Source organism: Gracilinanus agilis, chromosome 1 (assembly GCF_016433145.1).
Source record: "Gracilinanus agilis isolate LMUSP501 chromosome 1, AgileGrace, whole genome shotgun sequence".
In the NCBI taxonomy this organism is placed as follows: Eukaryota; Metazoa; Chordata; class Mammalia; order Didelphimorphia; family Didelphidae; genus Gracilinanus; species Gracilinanus agilis.
This window is the reverse complement of record NC_058130.1, coordinates 178804707-178817954: the sequence shown is the minus strand read 5'-3', so window position 1 is coordinate 178817954 and position 13248 is coordinate 178804707. Positions and strand designations below refer to the sequence as shown.

Genomic DNA, 13248 nt, shown 5'->3' with positions numbered 1-13248 from the left:
TTTCCCAGTCTTCCTTAATTATACAGCTTGCTTGCCCCTCTGGGATGACTTTTATTGATTTTTGTATGTACACAGTAGTTCAAATGTTGTCTCCCTCAGACTGTAAGCTCATTTCTTTGCCTTTCTTTATAGTCCCACCACTGAGCAGTGTCTTGCACATAGTGTTTAAGAAATACTAGCTGACTTTTCTAATAACTAATACTCAAGGTAAGTAGTATGAATATTATCATCATCTCCATTTTTCAGGTGAAGAAGAGGCATAGAGCAATTAAGTGACTTTTTCCGAAGGTGAATGACTGGGTCAGAACTGGGATTTGAACTTGGGTCTTCTGACACCAGGATCAGTGCTCTTTCCACTACACTACACTTCTTTTTTAGTTCAGCTTCATTTGAGAATTCGGTGAGGGCAGGAAGCCCTTGTCATAATTCTGCTGAATTCTTGCAATAGCCTCATGATTGGCCTCCTCAAGTCTCTCCTCCCTCCAATCCATTCTTCATATGGTCACCAAAGTAATTTTCTTAAAGTCAAACCATGTTGGCTCTCCACTCAATAAACTAATGACTTCTTATTACCTCTGGGGCCAAAATGTAAACTCCTATTTTACATTTACAAACCTTCACAACCTGACTTTTTCCTATCTTTTTAGTTTTCTTACATATTACTCCCCTCCTCCATTTATACAAACCTATCTGTAGAGGGCACCTGACTCTCCTATTTCCTGTCTCTGTGCCTTTTTGTAAACTGTCCCTCTTGCCTAGAGCACTCTCCCTACCTTGCTTCCCCTTAGTCTCCAGATATCTTTAATTTCCCCTAAGATTAAGTTCAACTACCGTCCTCTCTAGAGGCCTTTCATGGTTCCTCCCAGCTGCTAATGCCTTTCTCTCTAAGGTTATCTTATATTAACTTTGTACAGTATGTTACAAGTACTTATATGTGTTTACGTTCTCTATCTTCTTAAACTGTATGTTCCTTGAGGGCAGAGCCTATTTCACTTTTGTCTAGGCACAGTGCCTAGCACAAAGTCAGTGCTTAAGAAATATTAATTTTGAAGCTGGAGAAAAAGTGATGATTCCCCCAAAACTAGAGGATTATATTGCTGTAGACTTCATCAGCTCCAAAGGGTTCTATCCTGTACTAGAACCCATTCTTCAAGGGAATTATAGTACTAGGTTTTTTGATACTGAGATTTAAACTGGGATGTATTATTAGATCAGAAAGAAACCCAAGGGTTCTTAAATAACATCAAGTGGCAAATCAAATGATAAGATTGAAAGGGTCTTAAATGCAAAATTCTAAATACCCAACATACACCAGATTTAATTCAAGTGTACAGTATACATCTACATATGAATTTTGAATGACAAAATATAAACCTCCAGCAAATACAGTAAATAACATTTTTTAAAAACTCTGTAATAGAAACATTATTTAGTCCAAACTCCACAGTGAGAAAATTTTGGAGTCAGGAATGAATGAATGCTTAACCTCTTTTCACTCAAAGAGGAGGAATAGATGGTGAAACATCACATTTCTGTACAATTGGGTATATCACAAGGAAGGGCAAAAACCAGATTCTTTAAATACCAAACATATTACAGTGATGATGGGACCTAGTGAATGCCTTCACTTTCACTTTAAACTTCAGTGAAATAGTATGTTAGTAAAGGTAATTTTCGAGAAGGACAATGTATTCTCAAAAGAAAGCCTTTTTATAGCTACAGAACTGAAAGAGCAGACTTGAGTGTTCTTTGGAAAGTGGGGATGGGGTACCCCACTGAGAAGTTCCAAATTGTTTGCCCCTGAATATTTTAGTAACTGTATATATAGGGAGAGTTGACTCACTCTGATTTCCCATTACACACATCCACACCAACTGTATCAAGGGTTACTGTGGGGTTTTTGCAATAATCTCAAAACTGAACAAAACATTTGCAGATTGCACTTCTAAAGCTCTGAGCAAGATGTGTTTTCTCAAGATATCAAAAGTATTATAATTGCTTCAAGGAAGTTTTTTGAAAATGATTCCCTTTATAAAAATGGACTACTATTTTGTAAAGGATTATTTAGTGCCAAGAACTCTTTTCTCTTTTTTCTGAGAAAAATCCTGAACTCTTAGCCTTTAGTAAAAACTTCCCTTTTCAAAATTCATTTGTGAATTTTAGAGTATCTCTAGTCTCTAGTAATGAAAAGTAACTGGGTAATATGTACTATTATTCTATACTAATGTCATTTGAGAAGAGACAATAATTGAGAAGGAAAGCTTTGAAAGATGATTTCCAGAGAGGGCCCTGGTTGGTCCTATTTTAGGAAGGGTGCTAGAAGCCCTAACATGAATGGCATAAGGCTGTTGGGGGAACTACTATAAAGGATACTTAAGGCTTTTAGATCAGAATAAAGTAGAGTTAATTGAAAAATTGAAACTGGAGGAAAACATTAAAGGTAAGGAGAGATTAGGAGATAAAGGGATTATAGACTTAATCTAAGTAAGAGAGACAGAATAAAGTGGTAAAATTTGGAAAGAAAACCATTTCCTTTGAGCCCGATCCAGTACTGTTTCTACTATGCCATGCAATCCCTTTAATATTTCTATGAAAGGCTAAAAGTATACTGTGTCCAGAATAGAGAAAATGTTTATCATGGAAAAGTCAAGGAATGTCACCAAGTCAAAATCTAGGAGACCACTAGAAATTTCTACTTCCATTTTGAAGCTCACATAGAAAAGAGCCTTGTTGAAGAAAGCAGCTTAGCTTTGGTCTAAATATGGAAAAAAGCAAAGACAGGGAATAACCTTCAAGACTTAGTCAAGATGGGAGCCATCTAATTTGCTGGGTGATAACAGAGAAGATTTGGAAAAGCCTAGGCAAGTGAATGATCATGCCAGATTGTTCAGGCCTCCGTTATCTGTTCTATTACTAGCTCCTCTCCTATTAATAGCATCCATATACTCTATAACTGCTGACTGTATTGTGTTGCACCCACACAATCAATCATTTGTATTGTTAAATGCCTACTAGGTGCCATATACTTTTTAGGAGCTATAGATACAAATAAAATGCCACTGAAAGATACAAAGTCACTATGAAGGAAGGCAACTACTAAAGAAATGAAACATTTATAAGAATTTGGGAGAAGAGATCCACAGTCTCTCAGTTCTCTAGGAGTAAAGTGTCCCATGTAGCCACAAGGAATATAGCTAGGGACTCTGGTTTGAGAAATGCCTGAGAAACAAAGACCTTACATCCTATCATGAGAGATGACAAGGACACATACACTGGCCCTCCACATAGGAACTGAGATGTGAGGATTACTAGTATTAAGGAAGGAAGCACAACTTTAGAAACTGCTCCAGTTTAAGTTCAACTGTCAAATGCAATTATATATTCAACTACCTGGGTGGCCTTGAGCAAGTTACTTCTCTCCCTGGGCCTCAGTTTCCTCATCTATAGAAGACCAGGGTCCAACTCGAAGGATTCAAGGTCCCTTCCAGCTCTAGATGTCTGGTCCTATAACCTGTGTCCATTTCACTGCTATGAAAGGTGTAAACAATCAGAAGGAGAGAAAACAATTTTATGGGCATCAGAAAAGTCTAAAGGTCAGACTAGTCATTCAAATTACATATATTTTCCTGCCTAAGAACTTTGGAAAGTCCCAAATGTATTTAGAAAAATGCAAAGCATAGTTTAAAATCTGAAAGTCAGGTATGGGTAATGAAAACAGATGAAAGAAAAGATAGCTTTAAGTATCACACTGAATACAATTAGGAAGATAAGACTTTTCTATAAAAGCATTTGTTAGGGGGAAGATATGGGAAAGAAGTAATGTCTATTTTAGAAGGATTTAGACTCTATTTAGAAACACTGTATCCAAAACTGATCAAAATGTGAAAAACTCTTTCCGAACTCAATTTTAAGGCAAGGAATTTCTGCTTATAATTATAAAATTAATAATCCTATAAGAAGAACTGAATTGAAAAGCACTCCTGTCTGATGAGACCTGAATGATAAAAAAAGTAGTTCCATGACTGGTGTTAATCTAATGCCTGTGTTTAGATGTGCTTGAAGTTTTTAGCCCTGGAAGCACAACATTTTCTTGTAGTTTTAAAATAGTAAGATAGGTGCCTGTTTTCTTACAGTTTAAGACCTAGAAGAAATTTTAGAATCTAGATCCTATCACGGCAACAGCAGGGACTTAATAAATGTTTGCTGTTAGATCCTCATTTTTCAGATTAGAAAACTGAAGCCCAAAGAGGTGGCACAACCACAAGTGACAGCAGCCTATGTTCAGCTCAGGTCACTGGTTTTTTACTCTTGCTCAGGCTTGCTTCTCAAAGATAACACGAGGTTTTCTGTAGGCTTTTTATTTCTTTTGGGAAAGAGAAGATACTGGAGAAGGTGATATGATAGGGGAAATCAAGAACATAAAGGCTTACTGCATACATATGTATCTGATTCTAAGATGCACCACAGTTTAACTCATTTTCTACATTATGTTCTTCCTACAGTTTCCATTCACAAGGTACTCCCCCCAACATCTTTCCCAATGGGAGCACATTCACTTCAACCCCTCTCTCTTATGGTGTCACCTCACTATAGACTCTAACAATGTTATAGACAAGTCACATAGCACAGAATTCAGTTATCTTGAAATCCTCTAAGAGGGGAGGATTTGTTTCTTGGCCTGATATCTGATCAACCACAAAACACCCAAAACAAATCTCTTAAAAAGTCTGAACTGACAGACAACATGACCTTTAGTAAAGGTCTCGAGTCAGAAGAATAGCAGTTCTCATGCGTAGAACTTTCTAACTCAGTCCAGGAAGCATACTTCCCTACTACTCTCCTTAACTGCCTCTCTTTCTAAATTATTAAAGCTTTAAAATAACAACTGCTTATGAACTCTCAGGTAATCTTAAAAATCCCTAATACATAGTATTTGTGACCTCCTAAATATCTGCTGATAATGATGGCTAGGAGGCTATTAAATGAGATGCAGCTTTTTAATCCTCTACATAGCTTTCAGGAAGATGTAGAATGAAAGAAGTAAATTTTATAATTTTTGCTACTACAGACATCTTAAAAACCGCCTACTAAGGAAAAACCAACTGAAGTTTCTAAGATGTTGCTAGGAACAAAAGCCATACAACTTTAGTCCAACTAAAGACAGTTAAAAAACCTTGTAAAATACATTTGTTAGGTGTAGATAGTTTGAGGCCAATTCCTCAGATGTATTGTGATATTGAAGGGCAGATTTGTAAACCAGATTTCCTTTCTTATTTCTACTCAAACCACAGTGGAAATGACAACTTGGGCTTTAATGTGCTCCAAGTTTGGAACATATAGCCATTTTTTAAAGATGAACAAAACTGGGAAGAGAGGTGGGAGTAAGGTGGGAGGGGAAGGTAATGATTAACAGAAAACACCTAAAAAAAATCGGTCTTTTGGTGGAAACACCAATTCAAAGAAAATTAAAAAATTTGATATGGTTAAAGTGCCCACATAAAACTTAAAGGTAGATAAGATATAAATTACATACCATGAAAAAGAAAAAAGTTGCATTGACCTATAAACTCAGAAATCAATGAATGACAAGAACAGAGTAAAATGATTATTATTAGAAATAACTTCTACCTGAGTAAATTTTTTAAACAACTAAGACCAATAGAAACTGAACAGATATAAAGTCAGTAGCCCCATTTTTAGGGAAGATTAGCACATGGCCTTTGACAGATAGTAAACATAACTTTAAAAGGTAAAGCTTAGCATACTCTTTTTCCAAATCGTTTTTTATAAGTTCCCCAGACAGACTCTACAGAGAAAGTCTGTTAGAGAAACAGTTTTTGTCTTTTTCCAGAGAACTGTTCTAGTTTTACTCAAGTATTTAAAAAGGAGATAATTTATTAAGTGATCATATAATTTCAGTAGAACATAACACTAAAGTACTTCTATGATTTTTAAGTTTATAAAAACTGGGAAAGATTACAGGAATATACATTAAACCACATCAATGAACATTACTGAAAAAACATTATAGCAGACAGGTACCAATCAAATAATCAATATGCAGGAAACAACTACATCATCCTGTTTTAAAAGTACAAACTAATACTACAATTTGATTTACTTTAAGAAAATCCACTTGAACAAAACTGACAACTGTATTATAATCACATTTCCAGTCAGTTTATAAGACACAAATTTCATTTCTCCATATATCTATTTCATTTCTGAAAAAGGGCCAGCAGTATTATTCATCAAACACTCAGAGAAGAAATGTAATTCATAGAGAGAGGGGAAATGATGTTAATTTCACGTTATCATCCCATTGGAGAATTGGCAGTTTAATTCAAACATGATCCTCTTTCTGATTAGTACAGCATATAGCTCTAGTTGCAAGAAGGGAGATAAAAGAACTTGCAGTAGGACATTAATAATGTAAAAAAATAAGACTGAAGTGACTAATTTACAAAAACTAAAATTTAATCTATAGTCTGTGTGTATTTTAAAAATCTTTGTATAATATTTCATTTGACCAAAACAAAAAAAAATTAACTTCTTATTTCAAATGCTATAGAAAATGTGACCAATATTCATAGTTAGAAGAATTTGTGAATGGAACAATAAAAACAAAATACATAGTCTGTGTAAGAATTCATTTTAGTGATATTTATGCCTTGTTAAAAAGTTTGGCCATTACAGCTATCTCAAACCACTAAAGCTTTAACACTTAAAAAGGCCAATTTCATGTTAATGAAATCACCTTAAGTGTTTATGAATAATTAAAGTGGCTGTTATACTTCTTGTTTTAATGCTGTTTTCCCATATGAATATATTTTAAAATAAACCGATCAAATCTGAATTGCATTCTCTTTCAAGAGAAAACAACAAAATGGGGAAAATATTACCCACAAAAGCCACAATGGCCACATGCACTCGCTTTTCAAATGCCACATATACACTTGCCTCTCAAATTTCATTTTAACTAAGTCAGCTCATTCTCCTATTTCTATATTCTATTGCTCAAGCAACTCTCAAAGCTCTGTCTCTAAGTATTTGAACTTGAATGCTCAAAAGATCCATTTTATTTGGACTTGGCTTACTTTCACCTTCATTTTCTAAGTTTAATATTATCATTTCATTCATAATGTAGTTGGATGAACTCTTTGACTTGCACCTTTTATTAATCAATTATCTATCTACTCCATCAAAATTTCTCACCCCGCCCCCACCAAACCACTTGTATTAGAATATACTTAAATCAACTAATGGAATAGATGAAAATAAAATAATATATTAAACCCCACTATTTGTTATTACAAAGTATTATGATGATTATACTATTTAGTATATTAATTAGTATAGCTAATTTTTCAGTCTTTCATATTACTTCTTTGTTCATAATGGAAAATGTTGAGTTTTTTAAAAAAAACAAGGTCAATTATAGAAAAAATGAAAAAGTACTGAATCAACTGTATGGAAAGAATTTTTGTATAGTGACAGATGGGTCCATGACAATAAACATTGGATAGCCTGAAACAAACAAATGTTATGGAAAAGGTCACTTACACAGGGACCAAAGTATATGATTAAAGTTGCTGAAACTGACTGGCAGGAGGCAGTACAATTTCAGGTTAATATAAAACTAAGAGCAATCCTTTGACAAAAACTCTAGTTTACCAAGAATCAGGTATCCAGATCTATAAATACAGTATGCTAAACCTAATAAACTTTGAAATAAAGAATGATAATGACTAGGAATTAGAACAAAGAAGATACTAATTTTTCCAATTCTGTCATCAATTAGCAATTTAGCATTGTCTTAGGTTGTTTGGGGGTTTTTTTGGCTGGGGGGGGATGACAACAAAACAATTTGTAGCTTGTAGTCGTCAGTGGTACTGAAATTGTACCACCCTACTCGCTGTCTGATCTGCCTAAGCTAAGTTTCTCAACTATTAAATGAGACAGCTTGAGTTGGTGGCTTGAGTTCCCTTCCAGTTCTATGATTCTATGAAGAATATGCTCTTATGGTCCTTTCAGTGACCATACTCATAGTGATTTAAATTCCAAATTAAGGAACATTTGTTAGACTTGCAATTTTTTCAAATATCTATGACTGATTTGTTCAGTTAGTTATAATATGGTACCAATGAAAGTGATGGCATGGGTTTGAATCTTAGGTAATCAAATTAGTTTCAGAGTTCCACATTCATAGATGGTACCCCTAATACTTGGCCAGCTGCTTTATAAATGTTTGCAATTGATCATGAAAGAGACAAGATAAAAGTCAACAGATATCCTATCAATAATTCATTCATCCTACTAGAAAAAACGGAAACTGCATAAAGTGGTAGTATCACCTCTCTATGGAAAATCAAGCAAGGATTTTAACAAAAATTATTAATTTAATTCTAGCATATGGATTCTTCTAGTCTGTGCTCCTATACAACTTTCAGTATCAATATTACTATGAAGCTCAAAAATGTAGGAAGAAACTAGGGAGAAGGAAAAGGCATACAAAGGGATGGCATTTAAAAAATTTCCAATTTTACCGGAAATTGTATTCAAAGCTAAGGAATCAGAAATTTTATTTACATTATGGTCATCAAGAGAAGTCTTTTTCTACTTCTCACTTTCAAACTATTGAGTCTGAAGTTCAAAAAACTGCTCCAAAGAATCATTTGAGAAGAACATAATACCAAACAAAGCTTCTCTCCTGGCATCTCTGAATCTGGCCACAGCCCTAGATTTGCTTTTATTGCTCTAACAAACTTTCATACAGTTTGGAAGAATTGCCTCATTCAGGTTGGACCTGATTTGGCCCAACCTGGTCAAAGTTGACTTTCTTACAGATGAAGGAATTAACATTTTAATGAATTTATTTAAAGAATTGGAGGCCATGATTATTGCCATATTGCTTCCCATTCCCCTAACAACAACAAAAGTAGGCATTTCCTCCCTAGATCAAAATATTCTTTATTTCTTTAACTGAGAAGGAACAGACATGGGTTTCAGTTTCACTAGATATAAAATGAAATGACTTATTAAACTAAGGCTTTCCCTCCCACTCACCCCCAAACCCCAGTTCTAAAATTCTGATCCTTTGAAATTTTGTCTCTTAGGATATAGAGCCAATTTCTTCCCTAATAACAGAATTTTGATTGTTTTTTATTAACATCCATCTTAATGTTTCTTTTAAAATGCCTAGTACAGTCTATTACAAACACACTTTTATACCATGTTTAATAAATTATACTTTAATCCAATGACTGGCTGGCCTTCTTGTGATTCTTTGAACATGATATTCCAGCTCTCAGCTCTAGTAATTTTATATGGTTCATCCCCATCCCTGGGATATGTTCTCACCTCATCTCTGTCTACTGGATTCTCTAACTTTCTATAAGTCCCAACTAAAACCCTATGGTCTACAAGAAGCCCTTCCTAACTCCTCTTAATTCTATGCCTTTCTTCTGTAAATTATTTAATATTTTTCCTGTATATAGTTTGTTTGTACATTTATTTTGTTTGTTTGTTTGTTGCTCCCCCACAATATTGTGAGTTCCTGGAGCACATTACATTGTGAACTCCTTGAAGGCAGGGGTTGTCTCTTCTTGTGTCTCCAGGAACAGCAGGTACTTAATTTATTAAATAAATACCAATATTGTCATAATATTAAACACAAAAATTTCATGAAAAACAGTGCATTTTTTTCCTTCTTTCTAAAAATAAGAAATGATAATACATGTACAACAACCCAGATTGAATTGTTTTTCAACTTCAGAAGGAGGGAGGGAAGAAGGGAAGAAGGGAGAGGAGACAACATGAATCATATAACTTTGGAAAACTTATGTGTAAATATGTTATTAAAATAAAGAAAAAACTAAAAGTAACAAATGGTATGTTAATTACTGTTTGAAGAAAATCTGTCAGAATCAGATATAATTCTTTCAAATTAACCACCTTTATGAAAAATCATCTTCTGAATGCCCTTCCTTATAAGAATGTTTCTAAATTTTTACAAATGATAAAAGTATGATCCACAATAAGTACTCTAGCACTAACTTTCAATTATAAAAAATGTTTATTTAGTGCCTTCTTTTAAAAAATTAACTGGAACAGTTTTAGTATTTTTTTAGCTTGAAAGGTATGTATTTTCAGTTTTTAATGATCCATAACTATCTGCTTATTTTCTAGACTTTAATCTATGATATATAACATGAACACATATGTGCATATATATATTTGATGTGAAATCAAGACAGGTATAGAAAGTCATTAATTTATTAATGGGAGAATACTTCAAAAAGCTCAATGAAATGATCCCACCTAGACAGCTAATTAAAATTGGTATGTAAAATACTTTAAGCTTTTATTTCAGTTGGTTATCCATAAAGGCAGAGGATAAAAAAGTACCATTGCCGGCATGTTTTCTGACATTTAATTTTCACTTCATTGATAGAAACGTTCACTATGCCCACTCAAGAAAAACTTTTTTGCTTCATCATAATCAAACCATACATTCTAAAGTCCTTGAAGAAACCCATATTGTCATTTATCAGAGCTCAAAACAGTAAAAGGGCAAAGGCAGAGAAAATGAGACTGGTAGCATAGATGTTAGAGCTAAACTGTTTGTCTAAGATTCTAAGAAAGGGTAAAATGGAAAAAAGATTAGAGGTAAGCAAAGAAAATAAATATAGTTAAAAAGTTGAAATTAAAAGTAGAGACAGGAAAAACTATCTGCCATAATTAGTTGATGTTCTATTCTGTAGATACAGAAAAGAAAAAACCTACTGAAATGTTCAGCAAAAGTGACAGCTAGGTAGCACAGTGGATAGAATGCCAGGCCTGGAGTTGGGAGGATTTAGATTCAAACCTTAGATACTTCCTAGCTGATTCACCCTAGGTGAGTCACTTAACTTTGTTGCCACTTTTCTATCTTAGAACTGATACTAGATAGAAGGTTTAAAAAAAAAAAAGATATTCAAAGAGGTTAAAAATTAAAAGAAGCCATACACAATCTAACCTCAAAGTAGAGAAAAATCCAGGGTATTTTCTTCTAATTAAGATAGACATCACACAGATTAGCATAGTTACTAAAAGGACTATATATCAAGACAAAGGTCAAATGTTTATATATATACACACACACACCACCCATAAAGCATATAGTTAGCTTCTCCACAGTCACTATTAATGAAGGGCTACTTACTCAGATCCAGGACATCATCTGTTTTTATCAGGTCTTCTTCTCTTGTCAGTGGTAACTGAGTCTCTGGTTCATCTCGAAGTTGTAGTGACAGTGAGCGGTACATGAAGAAAACTCGAATTGCCTAAAGAAATATGTTTAAAATAAAACAGTAAAATTGTGGTAGCATCTAAGACTCTTTATCAAAAATCATGCAAAAAGATGTAAATGTTATGGCAACTTGTAATAAAAAAAAGGTGGTCTGGAGGTCCAACACCAGAGTTATAAGCATTTATTAACAAAGAGAGAGAGAGAGAGAGGCGAGAGAGATTTCAGCCTTACTAATTTAAGGTAAGATCAGGTCCCAGATTTTTTGCCAAGGGTCAGCCCAGGGAGTCAGTCTATTCAAAAGTGCAAGTAAAAGACCCCTCTTCTCCTTTCCACACTTGCCTTTTAAACCCCACTAGCTCCTCCTTCCACAGCGACATTACATGTTGATGCAGATGCTCATGATGACACTCATGCTGATGTGGTAGGGCTAGACTCTGTATTCAGGATCAATGTTCACACAATCTTGATAAAATACACACACACACACACACACACACATCTATATAGACACACATATATACTCCTCCCCCATCTTTTAGTTTCACTCTTCTGGCATAGGTTATGCCTGGATAAACAGGGTTTTCATGGCAAGAGTAATTACTCAATCAGTTAAATACCTACTCTGGGCCAGGATCTGTGCTAGAAATGGACAAAGTACTCTCAGCTATATTTAAAAAATATAGATATATCTTATTTTTCCAATGAACAAAAATCAATTCTCTTCCCCTCCCCCCAACCACTGGAAAAAATAAAAAAAGCAAAAAAATCTTAACAAATACAACATACATTTTCTTATGGCAGCATTTTTTGGGATAGCAAAGCATAGGAAATGAAGTAGATGCCTATTAACTGGGGAATGATTATCAAATTGTGGTTCCTGAATTCTGAATACATGAATTATAGAACATGGAATATTAATATGTTGTATGTGTTAAATAGAGAGCAGGGAAAATCTCCATGAACTAATGCAGAGTAAAGTATGCAGAGCCAAGAAAACAATATATACAGTAACCACAATGTAAATGGAAAAAATAATTGCAAAAATTGAGTGAATTTATCAAAATTATAAAAATCAAGCAGAACTCAAATGAAGAAATATGAGATCAACCCCTTTGTCCAAGTGGGAAAGGTATCACGCATTGCATGTTTTTGGACTTTTACAGTGCATTGATGATATGTGCTGATTTTTTTTATTCTTTAAAAATAATTATTTGTTGTATGGGGCTGGTTCTCTGGGAAAGAGAGGAATACCTGGGATAACTATGATGAAGTAAGGAACTGAAGTCATCAGTCAAAATATAATAGAAAAAACAGAAATAGTCAAGTAAAACAAAATCTGAAATTAGCTATACCTAAAAATAAATGACTCATTCTTCAACTTGAGTACTTCACTTCTATTTGTTTTCAATTGTCCAGAGTTAATACATGGCAAGACTGAAGTAAGAGAAAGTGAGGATTAAAAAAAAAAATTGGTAATTTTGGAAGGATTTTTAAACTATGTCTACCTAATAACTTCTCCTTTAGAGTGCTAAATATTTTCAAATTACTCTTCTTTTACATTTTCTAATCAATTGTCTAGTACAGCATCAAAATAGGCAACTAGAGTCACAGAATCTGCATCTGAAAGGAACTCAGAAGTCATCTAGTTCAACCTATACCTGAAAGGAATCCCCATCACATTTGACAAGTAGCCATTCAGCCTCAGGAAGGAAGGCAGTAAGACCAAAGGAAAAGCAGTAAATAATCTGCTATCTACAATTTAGGCAAGTAGTAAATATAAGCTGACTATGAATAATTAATTTTCATGTAAGTCAAAGGTTTCTTAGACTCTTTTTGCTATCCTTACCAAAAAAAAAGAAAAGAGTACACTCTAAATTCTACCTTATTTAAACCTTCTATTGCCAACAAACATTTTCAAATTTCAAAAAACCATTTCAAAAGGAAAAATACATTTAAAT

General features: G+C 34.0%; 1 protein-coding gene across 2 annotated transcripts in view; it reads right to left on the bottom strand.

Annotated features, from left to right (window-relative positions):
* Nucleotides 1-13248, bottom strand: part of CLEC16A (C-type lectin domain containing 16A) — a 220957-nt gene that overhangs the window by 103422 nt on the left and 104287 nt on the right. For both annotated transcript variants that reach the window (XM_044659037.1, XM_044659040.1), the window contains exon 18: nucleotides 11204-11324. In XM_044659037.1, coding sequence (XP_044514972.1) covers nucleotides 11204-11324 — 121 coding nt within the window. The remainder of the gene's footprint in view (nucleotides 1-11203; nucleotides 11325-13248) is intronic.